General features: G+C 44.1%; 2 protein-coding genes across 7 annotated transcripts in view; one reads left to right on the top strand and one right to left on the bottom strand.

Moving 5' to 3' along the window:
* Positions 1 to 24,207, bottom strand: part of LOC117345672 (sialoadhesin-like) — a 71,241-nt gene that overhangs the window by 44,631 nt on the left and 2,403 nt on the right. The window contains exons 2-3 of one of the 4 annotated variants that reach the window (XM_033914661.1): positions 12,378 to 12,498; positions 5,741 to 5,861 (exon numbers count right to left, since the gene is read on the bottom strand). In XM_033914661.1, coding sequence (XP_033770552.1) covers positions 5,741 to 5,831 — 91 coding nt within the window. In that variant the 5' untranslated portion in view covers positions 5,832 to 5,861; positions 12,378 to 12,498. Of the gene's footprint in view, positions 1 to 5,740; positions 5,862 to 12,377; positions 12,538 to 13,786; positions 13,877 to 24,207 lie in introns of those variants that run through there. The other 3 variants (XM_033914660.1, XM_033914662.1, XM_033914663.1) reach the window with 3 other exon arrangements.
* LOC117345671 (NLR family CARD domain-containing protein 3-like) overlaps positions 23,589 to 24,207 on the top strand; it is a 113,808-nt gene continuing 113,189 nt past the window's right edge. For 2 of the 3 annotated variants that reach the window (XM_033914658.1, XM_033914654.1), the window contains exon 1: positions 23,589 to 23,706. The gene's annotated coding sequence lies outside the window, so the exon portion shown is untranslated. The remainder of the gene's footprint in view (positions 23,707 to 24,207) is intronic. The other variant, XM_033914659.1, reaches the window with a different exon arrangement.

The raw sequence follows: 24,207 nt of genomic DNA, 5'->3' as shown, positions 1-24,207 counted from the left end.
CTGGCCTATGCAGTCTGCCCATCTGCAGCATCCACTATCTCCTCTTTTCCCCAAGAGATCACAAGTGCCTGTCCCATGCGTTGTTGAATTCAGACATAGTTTTTGTCTCTACCATTTCTACTGGGAGTCAATTCCACGCATCTATGACCCTGTGGGTAAAAAAGTATTTCTTTAGATTACTCATGAGCCTATCACCTCTTAACCTCATTCTATGCCCTCTCACTCTGGAGTCTCCATTCAGATGAAAGAGATTTGCTTCATGCAATTTATGCCAGATAGATATTTAAACGTCTATCTCATATCTCCCTTCTCCCACCTTTCCTCAAAAGTATACATAAGTCTTTAAGTATACATAAGTCTTTAAGTATACATAAGTCTACATAAGTCTTTAAGTATACATAAGTCTTTAAGTCTGTCCCCATATGCCTTATGACATAGACCACCAACCATTTTAGTTGTCTTTCTCTGGACTGACTCCATCCTGTTTAACTTTTTGAAAGTGCGGTCTCCAGAAATGTACAAAATATTCTAAATAAGGTCTCACCAGAGTTTTATACAAGGGCATCAATACCTCCTTTTGCCTATTGGCCATTCCTCTCCCTATGCACCCAAACATCCTTCTAACTTTCATTGTTATCTTTTCAACCTGTTTGGCCACCTTAAGATCATCACAAACTATCATATTCAAGTTCCGTACAAAAGTCCTTCACCCCATGAACTGTACTATTCCCTCAGGTTTTTGCAGCCCAAATGCATGAACTTGAATTTCATAGCATTAAATCTTAGTTAGCAAATTTCAGACCATTCCTCAAGCTTCTCTAGGTCTTTCCTTATGTTTTCCACACCATCAGGGATGTCTACCCTATTGCATATCTTTTTTCACTCTTTCAGCCATATCATATATTGCCAAGATAGGGAAAAAAATTGATCATCATCTACATATATTCTATAACTTAGTTGCATGTCAGCAAATAAATCACCTAAAAATGACATATAGAGCATAGGAGCCATCTTAGGGGTGCTAAACCTAATGGAAATCACTTTTTCCTGGATACAGTCAAGGAGTTTGTTCAATATTGGGGTGCTCAAGCACCCACAGAGCTGGAGCTTAAGATATAGTTGAAATGAATAGTGTTTCCCTCTAAAACCATACTGAAAATACTTCTTCATGGAAAGGGCGGTTGATACGTGGAACAACCTCCTGGTGGAGGTGGTAGAGATGAGGACTGTATCTGAATTCAAAAATGCATTGGAGAGGCATGTGTGATCTTTTAGGGGGAGGAAGAGCTAGTGGATGATGTAGATGGGCAGACTAGATTACATGTTCTTTATTTGCCGTCATTTTCTCTGTTTCTAATACTAGCCATTTCTTAATAAACTCAGCCTAACACAAACACCTACCAAAATCTGTTCAAAGGAATGCCCTAAGGAGTGACAAAGGAGGTTCACTTCTTCAGAGTGTCACGCCTCCAGTTCTCCTCTGCCCTTCTTCACTGCGCACACTGAGTGATGCCACTCACATGGGCAGGGCTAATGCTCTCCCAAGGCAGAAGCAATTCAGCAGCTGCCAAACTCCTTCAGGATGTTACAACAGGAGAGAGGAGCAGACAATACGATGAAACCTTCCACTCAATGTGCGGCAGCAGCCAAAACAGCAAACAGGATGCTAGGAATTATTAAAAAAGGGATAGTTAACAAGACTAAGACTGTTATAATGCCCCTGTATTGCTCCGTGGTGCACCACATCTGGAGTATTGCGTTCAATTCTGGACTCCTTATCTCAAGAAAGATATAGTGGTGCTAGGAAAGGTTCAAAGAAGAGTGACCAAGACGATAAAGGGGATGGAACGCCTCTCTTATGAGGAAAGACTAAAAAGGTTAGGACTCTTCAGCTTGGAAAAGAGACAGCTGAGGGGAGATATGATTGAAGGCTACAAAATCCTGAGTGGAGTAGAATGGGTACAAGTGGATTGATTTTTCACTCCATCAAAAATTACAAAGACTAGGGGACACTTGATGAAGTTACAGGGAAATACCAATAGGAGGAAATTTTAAACCAATAGGAGGAAATTTTTTTTCACTCAGAGAATAGTTAAGCTCTGAAATGCATTGCCAGAGGTTGTGGTAAGAGCAGATAGAATAGCTAATTTTTAAGAAAGGTTTTGACAATTTCCTGGAGGAAAAGTCCATAGTCTGTTATTCAGAAAGACATGGGGGAAGCCACTGCTTATCCTGGATCGGTAGCATGGAATATTGCAACTCCTTGGGTTTTGGCCAGGTACTAGTAACCTAGATTGGCCACCGTGAGAATGGGCTACTGGGCTTGATGGGCCATTGGTCTGACTCAGTAAGGCTTTTCTTATGTTCTTATGGTAACACAGTAGGTAATCCCTTAGACGGGCTTCTCCTGTGGAAAATTCCACAAATGGCACTCACAAATAGGCACAGAAAAAGATTATCACTAAGTGTTATTCTATAAAGGGTACATGTCCTATATAGAATAATAGTGATGATTCCCACACCCAACTGTGGGCACTAGTCCTACACCCATTGAAACCTGCTATAAAATCCTGGTGCCCAAGTTGGATGTGGAGATCCATTTTTCTATAACACTACATGTAACCTTTTTGGAACACCTATGATCTGCTCATGCCCCTTTCATAACCATGTCCCCTTTTGGGTGCCCAGGTACACTGGGGAGGGGCCTAAGGCTCTGATTGGCCCAGGTTGTTTAAGGCCATTCCTATGGGTGGGGCCTTAGGTGTCTGAGCCAATCAGAGCCTTAGGCTCCTCACCAATGCATATGGGGAGGGGCCTAAGGCTCTGATTGACCCAGACCCCATAGGAGGGACCTTAAACAACCTGGGCCAATCAGAGTCTTAGACCCCTTCCCAGTGCATCCAGGGAGGGGCTTGAGGCTCTGATTGGCCCAGACTGCACCGGGGAGGGGAAAGCCTATTTTGAAGAGGTGGGCTAGCTGGCCAGAAGAAGTAAGCATACCTCCAGCCATCCATCTAAAGAAAGATAAGGGGGAGAGGGCGGGGAGGTCTTTGGAGGTAAGAGGGGGGGGTGTAACATGGTGGCAAGAGATTGTGGGCATCCTCCCACTGCCAAAGAGGGTTGGGGTTGTGTCAGTTGGTGGCAGGAGACCAGAGGGGTGTGTCAGTTGGCGGTGGGATAGAGTGAGCATCTCTCCCACTACTGGGGGGGGCATTGCTTGGTGGTGAGAGGGTTACTTGCGGCTTTATTTATTTATTTATTTAGCCTTTATTCTGCGCATGTGCCCATCGCTATCACCAATGATGGGCACATGTAAATTTAGTGAATCTTCACTACTGTCTGCCAACCTCATTTGCATGAGCGATTTTTTTAGAATGACTCACGGTTTTGAAATCACTACAAGAACACCTGTGACAGCGACCCGACAGTATTTAATGCCAATTTTTGAGAATCTGGCCCTGTTTATAGCCCTTGATGGAGACTGCCCCAACTTTGTTGGTTGGGCTGAGAACTTTTCAGCAGCCCCTCGTAACATGATTGAATAGCTGGGCACATGATATAAGGACATTGAAGATGGTAGGAGTCTGATCAGCGGACAAGATTCTTGTTACCATATCAAAGGCAGACAAGATACATATGATGTCATTTAATGGTAGTTCATTTAAATCTAAAAGCAGTTTCTGCAATTTTTTTAAATCACTGATTCAGTTGCCAATTGTCTAAGATGTGTTAAGTTTTTACATATTGATACTAGTCTTAAGTTTTTAGAGAATGACACGGGAACAAAGTTTGTCCCTCTTTCTGTGGGCTTTGTCCTTTCCCCATCCCCGTGGACTCTGTCCTAGTCCCTGCTGACTCTGTTCCCGTCCCCACCCTGTGAGCTTTGTTCTTGTCCCCTCCCCGCAGTTAACTGCAGGTACCCATCCTTGTGTCATTCTCTAAAAGGGAATCAATAGATAGTTGTAGATAGTTTCAATTGTGGAATGGCAAAGAGGAGAGATTACAAAAGAGTAAAAAAGAAGTGGAATTACAGAGGGCTCTAGAAAGCCAATCCAAAATGGTAAAGGTTAAGGCATATAACTTAACCTTTTCCTATCGTGTGTCCCGAATGACGGGACATTCCAAAAATGACATAGACAGTGGATAAACAGTCTGTATGGACTAATAAAGAGCCAGGAACACAAAATATTTTTATATACAGACTTATGACTTATTTATATTATGTTTACAATAGCCGAAAATGATAACAGTGAATAATACAAAACTTTGCTAAACTAATTACGATTGGAACCAGCGTAACATAGGAAAAGGTTAAGGCAGCTGAAAAAGTCAGGATTTTGTACTTCTTATAGGAGGATGAGGTGAAGGTCCTGAAATAGGATTTCATAAGAAAGGATCAAAGTAACTAGAGGTGGAAAGGTGAAGAAGAGCCAACTGGGATTAGCAAAGAGGGTGATTTAGAACAGTGTTTCTCAACCTGCGGTGGGCTGGTGGGCAGTGGTGAAAAATGCTGCACATGATCTGGGGGATGAGAGAGAGGAAGAAAAGTTGGACTCCTGGAGGGACAGAGAGAGATGTTGGTTGCGGAATGGAATGAGATCTGGAGGAGAGGAAGCATGCAGGAGAAAGAAAGAGAGAGAGAAATATATATATTTTGGATGCACAGTCAGAAGGAAGTGCAACCAGAGACTCATGAAATCACCAGACAACAAAGGTAGGAAAAATTATTTTATTTTCAATTTAGTGATCAAAATGTGTCAGTTTTGAGAATTTATATCTGCTGTCTATATTTTGTACTATATTTGTCTATTTTTCTATAGTTGTTACTGAGGTGACATTGCATATTTTAAAGTCATCTGCCTTGACCTCCTTGAAAACCCCCCAAATATAAATGATAATTAACATTTTCTCTGAGTACAGTGTGCTTTGTGTTTTTATAATTTTGTGGTTACCATTATGTATTAGTAAGATTATATTGTGCGTATATGAAAAATGGATGGAAGAAATTGCATTACAATTAGTACTATCATTATGGGGGTGGAGTCAGAGGTGGGGTTTGGGTGGGTTATGGGCAGAGTTTCTGCGGGTCTGGGGCGAGGCTTGGGCAGGGGTACTCGGTTGGTATTTATTAGACTTAGGGGATTCTTGGCTTGAAAAGGTTGAGAAACACTGATTTAGAAGATAGGGCATCAGGTGATCAGCAAAGTAGGAGAGTGATTGAGTAGACAAAGTCTTATCTGTTACAGCAAGAATTTTGAACTTGATATGGGCACAAAGAGCTAAGTCAAGAGGCTATTTCAACAAGCAAATACAGTGATAAGCAGAAGGAGAAGAGGAGTCTGGCGCTCAGACCAAAGCTCTGAAAGAAATTTAGACCTTTACAACCAAGTAGAATTCCCAAATCCCTACTGCTTTATTCCAGTGTCCTGAACAACTATTTTAGGCTGCCTTTTGCCTACTGAATTTTGGAGAACTATATTTTATATCTTGTACTGTTTCTTCATTTGACTTTTGGTATTTGGTAAGATCTATTTTTATTTTGGAACAGAAATCTATTGTGCAACTCTGCTTTATCCCCTTGGGTCTAGGAGCGTTTGCTCACCATGAACTGGAGTGTCTTGTCCTACAGCTGCTCTGTGTCAGGACTCTACAGCTTCTGAAGGAAGCTGCTTGCTTACTCCAGGAAGAAGAGAGTTAGATACACTAAAAAAATAAAGAGTTCATCAGAGAAGTAAGTTACCTTGAAGGATTATGAGAATGAATGCACAGGTCGAGAGATCCATGGTGCGTCCTTCTGGGATCAGCTCTTTAACGGAGGAGATTAATTTCATACAGAGTGGCAGGACCAGGTGAAAGAAGCTCTTGTGGAGTCATAGAAAGCCGAGATACATTAAAAACAAACAAACAAATAATCACAATGCTGCTCAATATCTTTGCTCACTTATTAAGATTTCCCAAAAAATCTTGTTTTCCCACTACAGTTTAATAAAAGCATGAGTGTGGAGAAAAGCCTCTTCACCAGCAACAGCCATCTCTCTCACACACCAGTTTCAAACAGTTTTGCAAGCTGGGTTGCAGGACATCTGCTGAAGTTTCTGGGGCTTTCTTGTAGCTGAGGTCCTGTCCTATAATTCTCGTTGTGCCTTTTGTTTTTATACTTTCTTAGATTTGGGGTTCTGCTTCTGATGTTCTCTCTCTACCAGTAGCCACTATTCCCAGCATTTTCTCATTAAATTGGAAGTTAAAGCAGCTCGGAGTGTTCTAAAATTGACAAAACCACATAAAACTTGGGCAAAGTATCCAAACTATAAAATGCTTTATTTATTTATATATAACAACTTACAAAATTGTGTAAGGACCATCCTATATGACAAACAATGTACATCCATAAAAACTGACATACATACAAGCAAACAAACAAAACCCAACTTTTAGAACACCTAGAATAATCACTGATAAATATTTCTAAAGTGAAATTGTACAACTTGTGTAGCGCATACACTAATAACCCCAATTGGGAAACATTAAAAATGATATATAATTGAAGTGAAAAGACCTCGGTGTGGATTGAAAAGTCAGACGAACGTACAAGCCGTTCAATACTTCAACCCATGTAAGAGACTGAGTCACATACACCACACCATCATAGAGTCTTTCATGTGCAATAATGTGAATGGTGTAAACACACATCAAAATGTGAACAACGGGGCGATGGAGTAGGTCGCGCTGGAAGACGCTCCTGACTCGCTTTGGGGAAAATGAATTTTCCTTACTTACGGGTTTTTCCCCTTTTTTTCCTCTGCTTCAGTTCTAATGCCAAAACAACGAGGGAGACAGAGGGTTGTTCCTCCTATTCCCTCTGCTGCTTCCACGCTGCGACAGATGGTAATAACATCCTTTACCATACCTGCTAATCCGGGCATTTCTGCTGTCAAGGGAGGGAAGACCCCCGACTTAGACAATGAAGCTTTGTTGAGCCCCTTTGGAACAGAGGTGCCTCCACAGCCTGGGGAGTTTCAAGGAACACTGACATTTCAGCAGGAGGCATCAGGAGATTTTTCTCTGATGGAAGTGCCTGCGTTGCCTTTGACCCCGGAAGGGAATCCAGCTGAACTGGGTGCTGTGCCTAAGGTGCTCAGGTGTAAAGGCCCTGGCTTACAAACAGCGTTTGGAGGTGGTGGAGGAGTGGAGCAGGGGAAAATATTATGCCTGCTCTCAAACCTTTGGTAAAGTCTTCAGTGTTGACTATGGATGCATTATGGGGAGCTATTGAGAGTTTATACCAGGTATGCTACTTTTTCATCTCTACTGCTACCAATTCTTCTAAACAGATAGACAAATTGGAGGAAAATCTTCAGCAACAAACTTCTAGACTGGACTCTTTTGAAAAATAACTCTCTGATGTAAAAGTTTAGATTAATCAGCAATTGAGGGATAAAAATATGTTAATAAGAAAGGTGGAAAATCTGGAAAATGCAAATAGGAACTGTAATCTGTGTTTTTTTAACTTTCCAATTTCCATATTTTTTCCCCAAAAGATTTGTTTCAAAAATTTTGGATGACAGTTTTGAAATACTCAGAGACGAATATTCCTCCTTTACAAAAATTGTATTATGTTAATTTGGTTAAGCCCGAAAGTAATGTGGTCGAGGAAGCTGGTGTACTAGACCTTATGGGGCTTCTAGAATCATCTCAAATAGAAAACGAAATGTTATTAGTGACATTTGTCTTTATACAGGATAAGGAAGCCATTCTTCGTATGTTTTATAGGTCAGAAAAAGCTGAAATTTTTGGCTCCAAAATAGTTATATTTCCTGATGTGTTTAAGTGGACGCAGTCTAGGCTAAATAAATTTTTGTCTTACTGTCAATCTGTATTAAATTTAGCAGCAACCTTTCAATTGTGTTTCCCCTGTAAATCTTGTATATCTTATTAGAATAATAGATATGTGTTCTATGAACCAGAAAAACTTCTACAACCCTAGATGCAGATGTTAATGCTTAATAATATTTAATTGGTCATTGAATTAGATTAACAGCTTACTCCATCTTTCTTGTTTAGGAGGAGTGTGTGGTGCAGTGGTTGAAGCTACAGCCTCGGCACCCTGGGGTTGTGGGTTCAAACCCCGTGCTGCTCCTTGTGACCCTGGGCCTCCATAGCCTCAGGTACGCTAGATAAATTGTGAGCCCACCGGGACAGGTAGGGAAAAATACTTGAGTACCTGATTGTAAAACCGCTTAGATAATCTTGATAGGCGGTATATAAAAACCTAATAAACTTGGAAACTTGTTATTTGTTTCCTATTTGAATCTACTTTCTCATAGAAAGTGTTGTTTCTTTCTCCTCTTTAAGTGGACTGTATTGGTAATGTAAATGATTTTACTTAATCTTCTTTATTTGAATTCTGTATTTCCTTCAAGGTTTATCTTTGAATGTATTCTAAAATGCAATTTTTTTAAAAAAATGTGAACAACGAAAAAATGCGCAACACAATTTGAAAACCAAAACTGTGCAGCCCTAACCCCCCCAAAATAATTTGGAAGAGGACTTATCTCAAAGTGGAGAGTCAGGAAATGAGTTGAGACACTCCCAAAGAAAAATCAAATAAGCTGTTTCAATTCGTATTGCTGTCCATCTACAATAAGAGTACAATTTATTGCAGAGGGACCGCAATATGAATTGAAACAGTTCATTTGATTTTCTATGGGAGTGTTTCGGCTCATTTCCTGACTCTCCGCTTTGAGATAAGTCCTCTTCCAAATTATTTTTTTGGGGTTAGGGCTGCACAGTTTTGGTTTTCAAATTGTGTTGCACATTTTTTCATTGTTCATATTTTTCTGTGTGTTTACACGATTCACATTATTACACATGAAAGACTCTATGATGGTGTGGTGTATATGACTCGATCTCGTACACGGGTTGAAGTATTGAACGGCTTGTACGTTCGTCTGACTTTTCAATCCACACCGAGGTCTTTTCACTTCAATTATATATCATTTTTAATGTTTCCCAATGCCGGAAACCCCACAAACCCGCCACCTGAATGAAACCGGCAGGAGGGTGCACAATCCCTCCTGCCGGAAACCGCCTCACCCTATCTAAGATTCCGGTTGGCCCAGGTGCCTAAGGCCCCACCCATGGTACAGGCCAATCAGACCTTAGGCCCCTTCCCCAGTGCATCCCACAATGCACCAGGAAGGGGCAGGCCCACCTCATTCCGACGGAAGCGGGCCGGCAGGATGGAGGGAAGACCTGTCCTTCCGGCTATCATTTCAGGTTAGAGGGGGGTCCGGGGAGGGTGGAGGGGTTTAGGAGGGGTTCTTGTAGCGGGGCTGGGTGGGAGGGTTTCCAGCAGGAGGGATTGGGCACCCTCCTGCCACTTTCTTTTGGGGGGGAGGAGGCCCGTCTTCAACAATCCGTTTCTCTAACCGGCATCTGTAACATGGATGTCGGTTATAGAATTGGGTTTAATTTAGGCGGCCATAGGCCCAATTCTATATAGGAAGGCCATCGGCTTCTGAGACCGGGCATCCTATATATAATCCGGCCCTTAGTATCTATCAAATGTTTTTAGCTGGAATTAAAGTTTACAGCAGTACATGCTCTCCATGGTTTATCTGGCTTATATTGCTACAATGCAAAATTAATGCCTTGTACTGAATCTACGATTCTTTTCCACTTGGATACTGAACTTTTTGTTCTACCATCAGCCTTTCTATCCTTTCTTGCAGAGTTATTCTTACTCTCATATTATTTTGATGTAGCATCATTTCACCTGCTAGTTCAGTCTTCCATCTTAAGTATGCTCTACTATTGCATTATTATTAATTTGGGTACATATAAGAAAACACTGAAAAGGCTTCGAGTTATTAAAAATTCAGCAGTTTGGCTAATTTTTGGTTTGAAAAAATGGGAACATATTACTCCCTATTATCAAAAACTACATTGGTTCCAGATGGAGGCAAGAGTTTTGTTTAAATTTTCCTGTATCTGTTTTAAATCAATATTTGGTATGGCTCCTGAGTATCTGGTCTCTCATTTTATTCTAGACCGTTTTAACAAGCCTACACGCAGAATCCATATGTTTGCTTACCCAACAGTAAATGCTTGTCGCTTTAAAAGATTTCTGGATAGAACTCTTGCATTTCGGGCAAGCAAATTGAATGACTGGTTGGGTAATATTATTATGTGTGCTCCATCTTATTTTACTTTTAGAAAATTAGTAAAAACACAGTTTGATCAATTTGTAACTTGATTCACTGTTTTTAATCTTTTATCCTGTTATCTTGTATGTATTTCTGATGATTTGTATTGTATTTTTTCATTAATTGTCCAATACTTCTCATTGAAAACCGCCTCGAACTATTATGGCTTTGGCAGTATACAAGAATAAATTAGTATTACTATTATTATTATGCACTACACAAATTGTAAAACAATTTCACTTTAGAACTATTTATCAGTGATACATATAAGCAATGAGGCCAACTGAGGGGGTGGCCCCAGGCGGCACTCTTGAAGGAATGGTATCTTGCTTCCAGCCCTCTCTGTCACTACTCTTCCCAGGCATCTAATGCTTTCACCCTTCTCCCCACAATCGGCATTTTTCCCATTCTAACATACATACACCCCCCTCCCTTGCCGGCACCACCGCCACTGCATCTACCTGTAGTTTTCTGTAAAAGTTGCCAGGCAGTGGTACCGATTCCCTGCCGTCAGTCCCTGCATCTTCTCTCCATTACAGCCCACCCTCTCTGACAACTTCCTGTTTCCACTGGGGTGGTCCACAGTAGAGAGAATAAGTGGGGACTGGTGGCAGGAAATCGGTACCGCTGCCCAGCAACTTTTATAGAAAACTAAAGGTAGATGTGGTGGCGATGTCAGAGGAATGAGGCAGGGCGGGGCAGGGGGTAGAATGGGGGAAAAATGCCGATTGTGGGGAAAAGGGTGAAAGCCTTAGATGCCAGGAAGGGGAGTGGCAGAGAGGGCCGGCAGCAAAATGCTGCTCCCTCAACAGTGCCACCTGAAGATAGATATTGGACTTGGGGGAGGGAGTGGGAGAAGGGAGACTCAAGTGAGGAAAGGAGAGAAAGATAGACTAAGGGATGGGGTATGGGAGGGAGAGATGTCAGATTTGGGAGATGGATGGTGAGGGCAGAGGGGCTAGAAGGGAGACAGGGAGAGATGTTGGGAGGGGGGTAGAAGAAGGATAGGGAGAGATAGACTTTGGTGAGGATGGAGGGGGCAGGGGAGGGAGAGATGGCCTTGGGGAAGGAAGGAGGGGACAGGAAACAGAGAGATGGCAAAAGGGATGAAAGGTGGACAGGGAGAGATGGTAGAGGGTGTGAAAGGAGGAAAGGGAGAGATGGACTTGGTGGAGGGGGGGAATAGGGGGGGTAGAGAGAGAGAGATGGGAATAGGAGGCTGGGGAAGAGGCAAGATGGGAAATGAGAAAGTTAGGGATGAAAAGTAGAAAGGAGTAGGGTGAAACTTGAGTGGACAGGGATAAAAAAAACCAACCAAACAACCAAAAAAGGAACAAAAGAGCTAAAAAAAGAGAGAAAAATCAGTATTTCTCAGAGATAGATTATGTTTATTGAAGGAACAAGGCAGGAGGAGAGAGGAGAATTGAAACAGAAACAATAGCTACTAGAAATAGAAGAAAGACAGGAAAGCAGACAAGTAACAGGAACCAGCATAATAGAACATGAAACTGTCCAGAAAACAAAGGTAGAATAGTGATTTATTTGGAATATATTAATTGAAATATATTAACTTTGAGAAATATTAATTGCAGATGTCTTTGTACTGGTATTCAGTAGAAAATATGGAGCCCCTTTTTGGGTTTTGTATTTCACAATGTGCCTGGTAGTGGAGAGCTTTGTGTTGCTATTGCTCAGATAACATAAAAATAAGGAATTTTTTTATTTTTTTGAATGGCGACTTCCATGAAGAAATGTTCTAGTTCTGATCTGCACATTGTGGGGAGGAGGAATATCAGCTCCCATATAACTAATTTTATTGTGGTGTATTAAACTGAGCTTTTTTTTCTCATTTTTTCTCGTTTTTGGTTGAGCATCATCTTTCTCCTTTGTGCTTTTGCTGAAAAACAGGTTAAAGTATGTGTGGCGAGAAATATGGTTATTTGAGTTTGTCTGGCAGAATCTATTGTTTTGCTTTCAACATGGGTGACTGTGTTACTAAAGCTACTACCTTCTAAGAAGCTGCTGCCATAGGCAGCTGTCCAGTCTTGCCTAATAGAACATAAGAACATAAGAATTGCTGCTGCTGGGTCAGACCAGTGGTCCATCGTGCCCAGCAATCAGCTCCCACGGCAGCCCGTAGGTCAAAGACCAGTGCCCAGAGTTCAGCTTTACCTGTGTACGTTCTGGTTCAGCAGGATTGTCTAACTTTGTCTTGAATCCCTGGAGGGTGCTTTGGGGGTAGGGGGCACCAGCTCATCCCTCACCTCAGGCAGCAGAATGCCTTCAGCCGCCCCTGATACAAGCCATAATGGAAACATAAACATCCAGATTCTATATGACACGTCCAAAATTGGGTGCGGATATTTGGGCACAAATCCAGGATGTTTACCAAACTAAGGGTTCCTTTTACTAAGGTGCACTAATGGATTTAGCAGGTGCTAATTATTAGCACATGCTAAAAGCTAAGAAGTCTATTTTATTCCTATGGGCGTCTTAGCATTTGGCACACGCTAAATCCATTAATGCACTTTAGTAAAAGGAGCCCTAAATTGGCTAGTGAGCCAAATTAGTGCCAAACATTGGGTGCTGATCGGGACTAATAGGTGCCAATTGGATTTGTGCGCACATCTTGCCCACTTGGACCACATGAATCAAGCTTGGTATTACAGTACTTAGACGCCTCGCCAGTATGGCAGAGAGCAGTTTCATGTCTTGATTCAAAAGTTATATAGGTCTATAAGAACCCACCAATTCGGGGCCCCTGCCCAGCTTGGAAAGAACCACTATATGAGCATGGCTCTGTTCTGGGAGCAATAGCCTCCCATTCTGAAATTCCACACAAATAGCTACCAAGGCTGAGCCAATGTGATCTTGAAGAATTTTATAAAACTCCAGGCCCGTGCCATCTGGGTCAGGCGCCTTGGCTAACTTGAGTCTACTAATGGTCTGTTGGACCGTGATAGGGACATTTAAATAGTCTAGCTGTACAGGCGATACCTGCGGTAACTCTAGTCTATATCACTAAAGAAATGATTCTTTTGAGTGAGATCATAAGGACCTTTGTTGTATAGGTCTTTGTAGAATTAGACAAATTGGAGCCTAATATCTTCTTCTGAGGTATAGTGACCTTGTGTTCCTCACTTGTTACGCATAATGCTAAAGACTTTCCTCACGGGGCACTAGTTTAGCCAGTAATTTTCCAGCCTTGTTTCCCCAGAAGTGAAATTATATTTGTATGCATCTATGTGGGGCTTTGCTGGTCAAGATGGCATCAATCTGTTTACAGATGTTCAAATACTGAGCTCGATCCTGGGGATTTCCAGAGATTGTGAGTGTGCAGGCAAGTGTGCAATTGTTTAGTAAGGTCTATCAAAGTTGCTTCCTGCCTTTTCTGTTTACTGACAGTGAAAGAGATAGTCTTGCCTCTCAGAAAAGCTTTAGCTACTTCCCAGAAAATTGTGGCTGAGACTTCCCCCATTAGCATTACGAAGAATATATTCCTGCTAAGAGTCAAGTAAATATTTCTTAAATTCCTCATCTAAGAATACGACAGGGTTCATCTTCCATACTCAATCCCGTACCTTCCTCTGCCATTGCAAATGCACCGTCACCGCCGAGTGGTTGGTGAACACGTCACAGATATCCATGCGCTCCATCATCCCCGTAGCACTCTCATGTAGAAGAATATAAGCGATCCATCAAATTTTAATAAAACTTGAAAACTTGAATGTATGAGTAACAAATATGCACTTTAGAATAGAAAGCAAAATAGAGTTCCTTGGGGTGGTACATATGCCAGATTGAGAGATTGTAATAACAAGTTGACTCCCAATTTATCTGCATCCTTTTTGACAGGGCGAGGTAGCTTACAATCAGAAGCTCTAGGGATATTGAAATCACTCACCACCAGGGGTATGTAATCAGGAAATGTAGCCAGTTTGGCATTTGAAAAGAAATGATGAGAGTAAACATTGGGAGCATAAATATTACAAAGTGCAAGATAATATAACAGCCTTTAGGGTCCTGAATTACCTTGTGAGTGGAGAGGGCCAGTCTCTTATGTATCAAAATTACCACTCCTCTCTGTTTTGAATTATAGGAGGAGAGCACCACCTCTCCTCCTCAGTCTGTTTTCAGTTTCCTATGCTTCACTGCTGTTCAATGAGTTTCTTGCAAATAGGATAGAGTTAGTGAGAAATTGAAGTGGGGTGAAGGAAAGGGGTGGCAAGCTGTGGGTAAGCACAGAGAAAAGAGGGAAACTGAGGACTGGATAGTAAGAAAGAATTTAATTTAGAAGGAGGCAGAAAATAGAGAAGGAAGACCAGGGAAGAAAAGGAAAGAGAGAGGAGAGAGAGATGTCAGATATCAGATCTGAATGGAGGAAATGAGAGAAGAGAGATGCTAAAAACCACAGGGGGGAGGGAGCGTGATCATGGGTGATGGTAAAGGTGTCTCTAACACCATCTTTGAAATAGATTCTTGTTTTTCCCAGGCAGGCCGCAATGCTTTGATTGGCATAGTTCACTAACCGACAATACAATCAACATCGGCTTCATGAGTAGCATCAGCTACTATCTCTGTTCCGATGTGCTCCAACACCACAAATTTAACCACTGCGATATGGGGAGTTTTAGGTTTAAAGTATAAACCAGGTTGGAGCTGAAGTGAATAGCCATCGCTCAGCCTGCATCATCACGTGACACCCCCCCCCCCCCCTCCCATGGCTCTGACCTCTAGATACTTAGGGTCTGCTATCTGGTAAAGATTTGGTCCAGCAATCTTGTACAATGGCCATAAAATCATCTAGGCCATTACCAAACAGCCTCCTCTAAAAGAGAGCCTGCTCAGCATCACTTTAAAGGTTGGATCACCTGCCTATTGTCTGCTCCAAAGCATTTGACAGGTGGAGATCGATAAGGCTAAGACTTTTCCCATGACTCTGTATCACCTATGAGGTCTATTCATGCCAGCACATGCTGAGGCAGGGGCTCAGAGTCCGTCAAGCTCTGGGTTCTTTGTCTAGAGCAGTGTTTTTCAACCGCTGTTCCGCGGCACACTAGTGTGCCGCGAGATGTTGCCTGGTGTGCCGTACGGTCAGGGCCGCCATCAGGGCAGTACCACCAGTCTAGGGAGAGGGGCGGTCCGCTCCACGTGGACATGAGAGAGCTGGACGGGGGACCCGCGGAGTTCAATACATCTCGAGCCGCGAGGCTCGTCTTCTGTTCCTGCCTGCCCTGCAGCTAACATATAGCCGATCGCAAGCGTTCCCCGATGTCAGCGCTGACGTCGGAGGGAGGGCTTAAGCAAAGCCTGCCCTCCGACGTCAGCGCTGACGTCGGAGAATACTTCCGTTCGGCTATTTGTGCGCGGCAGGGCAGGCAGGAAGCAGAAGACAAGCCTCGCGGCTTGAGCTTCGTTTTGCTGAGAAAGTTGCAAAGATGGGCTGGGAGGCAAACACGGAACACAAAAGGGGGGAGGGAGTGCGTTTTGGACACAAGGCATGAACTTGGGAGAGAGGAAGGGAGGGAAAGAGATGCTGAGGTGGGGGAGGGAATGCGTTTTTGGACACAGAAGAAATGGACTTGGGAGAGAGGGAGGGAAAGAGATGCTGAGGTGGGGGAGGGAATGCGTTTTTGGACACAGAAGAAATGGACTTGGGAGAGAGGAAGGGAGGGAAAGAGGTGGGGGAGGGAATGCGTTTTTGGACACAGAAGAAATGGACTTGGGAGAGAGGAAGGGAGGGAAAGAGATGCTGAGGTGGGGGAGGGAATGGGTTTTTGGACACAGAAGGCATGGACTTGGGAGAGAGGAAGGGAGGGAAAGAGATGCTGAGGTGGGGGAGGGAATGCGTTTTTGGACACAGAAGAAATGGACTTGGGAGAGAGGAAGGGAGGGAAAGAGATGCTGAGGTGGGGGAGGGAATGAGTGTTTGGACACAGAAGGCATGGACTTTGGAGAGAGGAAGGGAGGGAAAGAGATGGTTGTGTGCACGGGGAATAGAAGAAAGGAGAATTTTTGGTCATAGGGAGGGAGTGAGGTACAGATAGTGGCATACCAGGGTGGGGGGGGGCGGTCTGCCCCACCCCAGGTTTACATCCCAAGGGGGTGCACAGCTGGCCACCCTCCAGTGTTGTCCCTAGGCTGGCAAACTGCGGCTCTTTAGCCACTTGAGTGCCATCGCCGCCATCGGGAACAGGCCGGCGCCAAGTTCCCCTGCTTTTCCCTGTGGGGCCGGCCAACTCTCGCCACTCGCGTCAATTCTGACGTCGGAGAGGACGTTCTGGGCCAGCCAATCGCTGCCTGGCTGGCCTAGAACGTCCTCTCCGACGTTAGAATTGACGACGGGTGGCAAGAGTTGGTCGGCCCTGCGGGGAAGAGAAGCAGGGAGAACTCGGTGCCGACCTGTTCCCGATGGCGGCAGTGGCAGCCTATTCCCCAGTGGCGGTGGCAGCATTATAAAATACTTTCTTTGTGTTTATTTGATTCCTATATATTTATATATAGTAAATATAGGCACAGTTAAATTTTTTAACTTTTTCTAATGGTGGTGTGCCTCGTGATTTTTTTCATGAAACAAGTGTGCCTTTGCCCAAAAAAGGTTGAAAAACACTGGTCTAGAGTGTGAGGCGTGTACCACAAAGGAGGCCGCGGATGCAGACTTGACCTCTAAGGTCAAAGCCTTAAACTGCCTCTTAAGGACTACTCTGCAGTCTTGTAGATCTGTTAAAACCACCCCCTTCCTCATTGGGTAGTGTAGGGGTATTTCCTTATTCACACCTGAAGGTTAAGCCTCTCTGATGTCATAAAGCCTGAACCATTGTCTACCAGAAATCATTCCAGCATGAACCATGCAAGAAGAGAAAGAAGAAAACATCTTTGCTGTTTATGATGCCTGATGCATTCTGGGTATGTACCAGAACTGTATTCTAATCAAGGACATCCAGCTATGCCTACATGCTCAGCCTGTGTGAATCTTGGGGGAGGCATTGCTCCTGTGCTGTTCTTATCTAATGAAGGTGCTTCTGTGACACAGCCTGCGCGAGACTCTATACAGAAAGGCTATTCATTCAAGTTCTGTTTCTGGATTGGTCCTGAGAGGTCATCTGATGAGAACCAAGTAGAAGGTGCCTAATTATTGATTAGTCTATGTTAGGGTGTGAGTGAACTTGCATCTTATCATAGGTTTCTCTGCACATCTTCTATAATAATAAAGACCTGAAAAGTTACCTCTTGTGACTCTGCCTGAGAGCGAAAAAACGGACTTTTATACAGATCTGGATTCCATCACATAAAGGAAACCTTTGCTGCCAACCTAATTTACATCTGTTCCAGTGGCTGACGGACTCTTGTTCCTGTACCAAGGGAATTCATATCTTTCGTGCTGAGGAGAAGATGTCTTCCATCTCCCGGGTTAGATAAAAGTATTCCATTGTTGTATAGGATAAGGAGATGTAAAGTTACTCGGGGTGAAAAGCTATATTTTTAGTTTGCTGCTAATCAGGAATTATTATTATAAGGAATTATTTAGTGTGTAAGAATTAGTTTTACTCATTTATTTTTCAAGTGTGGTGTGATAATTATGTACTGAGTTTCATATATGTATTCGGATATTTTGTGAACAATAATTAGTTATTATTTGCTGCTGGCTTATGAATTATATTTTTCTATTTTCATAATAAAAGTATTTCATATAGCCTTGGTCTCTATTCTTCGTATAAGTAGGCAAAGCTTGCTGGACCTGGAAGAGGTTTTTATGGTTCCCCTACCAACAAAGAGACACGTAACTTATTTATGTTATGCTAATTAGTATATCCATAAATCTACCTACAGGAGGGAAGTGCATTTGGACACCTGGGCTATTACCTGGGCTACTAGGGAGTCTACTTTTGGCACAGCAAACATTTTTGGGAATTCCTGATCCATGAGATACAGTTTAGCCATGATTTTAGCCACTCTCAGGGAGCCTTTGGAGTCTCTGATTAACACCCTCATGTCCAGGTGCTGCAGGAAAGATATGGGCTGAGCCCGGACCCAGCTCAGAAAAGAACACTGGGAAGACAGGGTTTGCAGAGTGTCTATTTTCAGTTCTCAGAGGGACTCAGTAATTATATCTATTAGTGCCGAGGACCTACAATGTCAGTGGATGGAGGGATCTTCTCCCTGATCTTTAGCCAATAACTCTTGGTTCTCTAAATGGGAGGCCATGACACCCATCAGGGAAGCCTCATTTTGGGACAGTAAAGGGATCAGATCCAACCCCTCGTCCTCTGAATCTCTGTCTGAAGGATCATCATAATCCAGAATAGTGTCTGCTTTTAGGGAGGAAGCGTTCTGAGACTCCAGCAAGGTCTGCATACTGGTCCACTTGCTGTAGACTGGACCGATGGGCTTCTGCTGTCAGAGGAAATTAATAAACTCTGGGATAAAGGCCTGAGAGGGCAAGTCTCCTTGTCCCTTAGGGTGGAACAGATGCCTTTTCATGAGCTTCAAAGCTTCTATATCCTTACATTGTGCAGAAGCGATGTCCTGGGATCCCAGAAGGTGCTTCATTCCCCCGGATGGGTCCATCTGCCTTTCTCCAGCCCTAGAGGCTTGCTTATAGCTAAACCCAAAGTTCTTGCCCCTCCTTCCTGTGCCACATGGCATATGGTGCACAGGCACTCTTCAGCTCCACATCCAGCACAAATATGCAAATATGGCATTATGTAGGGGTATAGGGTCTGACTCCATCCTTATTAATTTTGAGGCAAAATGAGGTATTTTAAGAAAGTCTGAGAACTTAGAAAAAAATCGGGAAATCCAAGATGGCTGCGCTGGCAGCATTTTGGCATCTCAAAATGGCTTTAAAATGCTTCAGAGCTAACCAAAATTCACTATAAATAGAATTTTAGGGGGGACAAGGCTCTATCAATAGAAACAATCAAAACACAGTTTTTCAGAACCACTCCCCCCCTGCGATTTTCCCCCTAGCCTGTCACAGCCTGTACTCACAGACCATGTGCAGGGGAAAAGGTTTGTGGCCTGCCTCAGCAAATTGAGAGGGTAGCTGGAACTGGAGGTAATTTCTACCTCAAAACACCAGTCAGCTGTCATGCTGAGATTTTCAGGCTACCAGTCAGACCTCAGTCAGACTGAACCTACCTTCCCGGGGGAGGAAGGGGGGCGGGAGGCAAAGCTGCAGCTGGCAGCGTGAAGTGCCCCAAAGGACGCTATTGATACCTAACAGCCTATGCACAAGCTCCTGTCCGAGTCAAGGAAGCAAGCAAATTGTGAGGGTCTGCTGCAGAGAGAGTCTGCTCCTCTCTAGGCAAAGACAGCTGTTCCTGAAGTCACGTAAACCCCACAAACACTGAAAAGACCACAAAAATAAAAAAATAAAATAAAGGGAGCAAATCAGAATGATACCTTCATGCTCGCCTGCAAAAGGAAGAACTGAAGAAAGCAGCAGAGACCGGGGAGAAGGAAGAGGAGCTGAAAAGCTGTGATTGACATCTTCTGTAGAATGCTCGTTAGCAGGCATGGACAACCCCACAGTTGAGCATGCTATTCCTATTGTACTGGAAATTAAAGGTTAGCACAGCTGAGGCCTGTTGACCATTTAGAAACTACCTATAACATTGCTAGGTAAATTATTGTATGGTTGCCAGTAACCACAGAATTTCTGATACAGTACTACTGAACATTACAGTTCACATGGCCAACAGGAAGATGCTGGACTGGGGAGCTAGGGCTGACTGAAAGCCAAATGTTAAAGTACGTGCATATATTTCTACAACACTGTAAATACTTTTCTATTCAATATGTTGTATCATTTTGCCATTATTTGCATCATTTTTTTTGTTATTTAATTCACTGGTGTGCATACAGTTTATGTAACAGATGTACTGGGGAAAGCAGCTAGTAGACAGTAAAGGGGTTTTTCAACTTTCAAGTTTATTAAAATTTTTGATTAATCGGCTATTGTGATGTACGTACAATAAAAAGGGGATACTTGTAATCAATAATAAAACATAAAAATAACTGTCATGGACAATAACAGATGCAACTCAAAACAAAGTGAGAGGAAGTAGAACCAGTGGCGTACCTAGCATATGTGACACCCAGGGCACATCATTTTTAGTAACAAGCCAAACGTCACACATTAGCACCTAGGAAAAGGCAGCATCTTACATATGCAGTGAGCAGTACAACATCAATACACCCATTGTAAAACTAAACAAACCAGACTAGTACAGATCAATCCTACACCGTCAATTCTAACAGAAAACCATGTCTTTCAAACACACAGAACACAGAAAACACCTTCGCCTAGTATGGAATATGTAATCACAAACTAACCCTCCCTCTTTTGCAAAACTGTAGTGGATTTTAGCCACGGTGGTAACAGCTCTGACACTCATAGAATTCTGAGCATCAGAGCTGCTACCACCATGGCTGGCGTTAAAAAATGCTCCACAGTTTTGTAAAAGGGGGGATAAAATAGAAATACATAGACAAAGGTTAAATTGAACCAGTAAGAAGCTGGACTCTGCATACAGTGCACCACAGAAACAGTGACACATGTCTCCTAAAGCAATAAATAAATAGAAAATTTTTTTCTACCTTTGTCTTCTGTGGTTTCTGCTTTCCTCATCTTCTTGTAACTCTCTTCCTTCCATTCACTGTCTGCCGTCTCTCTTCCCCTATATGGCATGTTCTCTCCTATGCCCCTTCCAGAAACTGTATGCCTCCCCCTTCCATCTCTCCTTTCACCCCCATTGGTTTGGCATCCCTCTCCTCTCCTTCCCTCTCCCACACCTTTCCTCTGCTATCCCTTTCCCTTTTTTCCCTCATTTTCCTTTTCAATTTATTTTCTGCATTTGTCTAGATTACGTTCTTACTACCCTCTCATCAATGTCCTTTTTACTGTCTACCTAAAGCTTGCCACCTCTTTCCCTCACCCCTCCAGTGTTTCCCTAACTCAATCCTTTTTCTCCCCTTCATGTGCCCTCCTTTTATTTATCCTCTCCTTCCATCATGTACCCTCTTTCTCCAACCCTTCCATCTAGTACCTTCTCCTCTCTCTGTCCACTTCCATCCAGTGTCTGCTCCCCTCTTTCTCTCCTCCCATTTCCTTCCTGCATTTGCTCCCTTTTCTCTCCCATCTGCACTTCCATCCAGCATAGGCTCCCCACTACCATCCAATGTCTGCCCTTTCTCTCGCCATCCACCCCTCTTCAATCAGCATCTGCCCCCTTTCTTTCCCTCCAATATCCTTCCCCCTTATGTCTCTCCCCTTTCTCTGTACATCAATTCCATCAGCACCACCCTTCCATCAGCACCACCCTTCCATACCACGCTGCCCCCTTTCTTTCCCTCCACCACTCTTCCATTCCAGCAGTCCTGCTCCTTTCTCTCCCTTCATACAGCAAGGTCCCACGATGACAGTAGCTGTCAGCTGCCAGTCCACCCCACTCCGACGTACTTGCTCTGGAGCAGACTCAGAAGCTGCATGCTGGAAGGTCCCGTGATGACTCGTCTGCTGGCTCTGCTCCGGAAGAAGTAAGTTACGTCGGAGGGGGTGGACCCAGCAGACGCAGGGAGTTGTGGCAAAGTCCTGCAATGACTGTGTCTGCCAGGTCCACTCCCTCCGATGTAACTTACTTCTTCCGGAGCAGAGCCGGCAGACGAGCCATCGTGGGACCTTCCTGCACCTCAGCGCGGCTGCTGACTCTGCTGCAGAGAAAGTAAGTCAGAGGTAACGTGACCTTTAATTTTTTTCATCAAAAGGGGACATCTATTAATTGATTGTGTATCCTTTCATTTCTTTCTTTCTGCACTCAGGCCCAACAATTGTCCCTTTCTATTCCCTCCCTCCTTCCTTCCCTCCCATGTCCTTAGTGCCCCCAGTGCCTCCGTTCTGTGTCCATAATGCCCCCAATGCCTCCTTCCCATGTCCATAGTGCCTCCAGTGCCTCCTTCCCTTGTTCCTAGTGTCCCCTATGCCACCGTCCTGTGTCCATAGTGCCCCCAGTGCCTCCGTCCTGTGTTCATAGTGCCCCCAGTGCCTCTGTCCTGTGTCTTTAGTGTCCCCAGTGCCCTGTCCTGTGTCCTTTGTGCCCCCAGTGCCTCTGTCATGTGTCCTTAGTGCCCCCAATGCCTCCTTCCCGTGTCCATAGTGCCCCAGTGCCTCCTTCCCGTGTCCTTAGTGCCCCCAGTGCCTCCGTCCTGTGTCCATGGTGCCCCCAGTGCCTCCGTCCTGTGTTCATGGTGCCCCCAGTGCCTCCTTCCTGTGTCCATAGTGCCCCTAGTGCCTCCTTCCTGTGTCCATAGTGCCCCTAGTGCCTCCTTCTCGTGTCCATAGTGCCCCCAGTGCCTCCGTCCTGTGTCCTTAGTGCCCCCAGTGCCTCCGTCCTGTGTCCATAGTGCCCCTTCCCATGTCCTTAGTGCCCCCAGTGCCTCCTTCTTTTGTCCCCCCACTGCCTTCCAGATTTTGTCCACCCCCAAAGCCAGCCAGCCTGCTGCCTACCTATCTCCCTCCCTGCCACGCTAAAGCCAGCCAGCTTGCCTGCCTACATCCTTCCCTTCCTGCCGCGGGAAAAAAAAAGTGCCTCTCTCCTTCCTTTTCCCAGGTCCGCACCGCTGCAGTCTTACCTCCCCGCTGCTGCTGCTAATCGCTGACAAGAAGTCTTCTTTCCAACATGAATTTTGACGTCGGCGAGGACGTTCCGGGCCAGCCAATCACTGCCTGGCTGGCCCATAACGTCCTCTCCGATGTCAGAATTGACGTCGGAAAGAAGACTTCGTGTCGGCGATTAGCAGCAGCAGCAGGGAGGTAAGATTGCAGGGGCGCGGACCGGGGGAAAGGAAGGGCAGGAGGACCCGGACCTGGCCGGCTGTGCACCCCCCAAGCCGTGCACCCGGGGCAGATCTTCCCCCCCCCACTCCCCTTGGTACGCCACTGGGTAGAACTACAATAATTCAAGAAAAGCAGACATAAAAGGTAAAACAATAGGAGGGGGGGGGATATTTGAGCAGTTAACCAGAGAATAGATGCTGGAGAACTGGAGAGGCTGAGAAAAGCCAAAGCAATGGCCAGTGAGGGACTTCCTTAGGCTACTCCCTCCATGTAAATCATTTGCTGCAAAAAAGATAGTGAATCAACTGCTGTTTCAAAATCGGCTAACAGTGATTGAATCACTATCTTTCGTGAATCTGGATCTAAGGGGTTAAATTAAAGGAAACCTTAGAATCCCAAACCTGTATGGAAAATTCTAGGGAGAAAGATATGGAAATTGGAAGGTCCTATTCAGATCAGCAGTTAGCTCCTGCTCAAGCTTCAGACTTGAGAACTTCTCAACCAATTAAAGGTCAGTTTACACCTGGGAAGGGGATTAAACAGATTAAGACTCAGGCAGAAGGAGGGAGGCACACAAACCACATAGCTGGTGGGAAAACAGGAGGGAAACCAATTCCTACTCACTAAAGAAGCTAGGAAAGCCTGGTGAATTCTCACAGTAAGGTACAGTATGTCTTATTTTGATGCAGCAGATATAGAACAGTTATCTATTCGTTCTGAGTAAGCTTTCAATATAGGGGAACAAACAGAACCCAGTGACTGTTCAGAGATTTATTCTGAAGTGCCTGAAGTAGAAGAAATAGCATGGGAATCAAATGCCTGAAAATGGTAAAGACTCTATGGTTTTGAGTAACAAGCCTGTAAAGCCCAGGCTGTGTTTTATGTAAGGTTAATAGAGCTACTGAAACTGAAATGAGCCATAAACACTGTGTAGCCAAACTGGGACTTGTTTGAGTCTGCTGCAATGCAATAACTACAGGAAAGTGGTTGATATTTTGAACCTTTGAATGAGAAAGTGAACATTGGCTTTAAGGACAATAGCAAACCTTGAACAGGCAATGGGAGGGAAACGGGTAGCTTGTTCCCTCTCCACTGGGCCAGTATAGTGAAAAGCTCAGTGGAAGAATAATTCAAGGTACTTCTTTCTCCTACATTTCTTCAGTT

This window comes from Geotrypetes seraphini, chromosome 11, assembly GCF_902459505.1.
Source record: "Geotrypetes seraphini chromosome 11, aGeoSer1.1, whole genome shotgun sequence".
Classification (NCBI taxonomy): domain Eukaryota; kingdom Metazoa; phylum Chordata; class Amphibia; order Gymnophiona; family Dermophiidae; genus Geotrypetes; species Geotrypetes seraphini.
The sequence above is the reverse complement of the archived record's forward strand: the minus strand, read 5'-3'. Positions and strand labels throughout refer to the sequence as shown.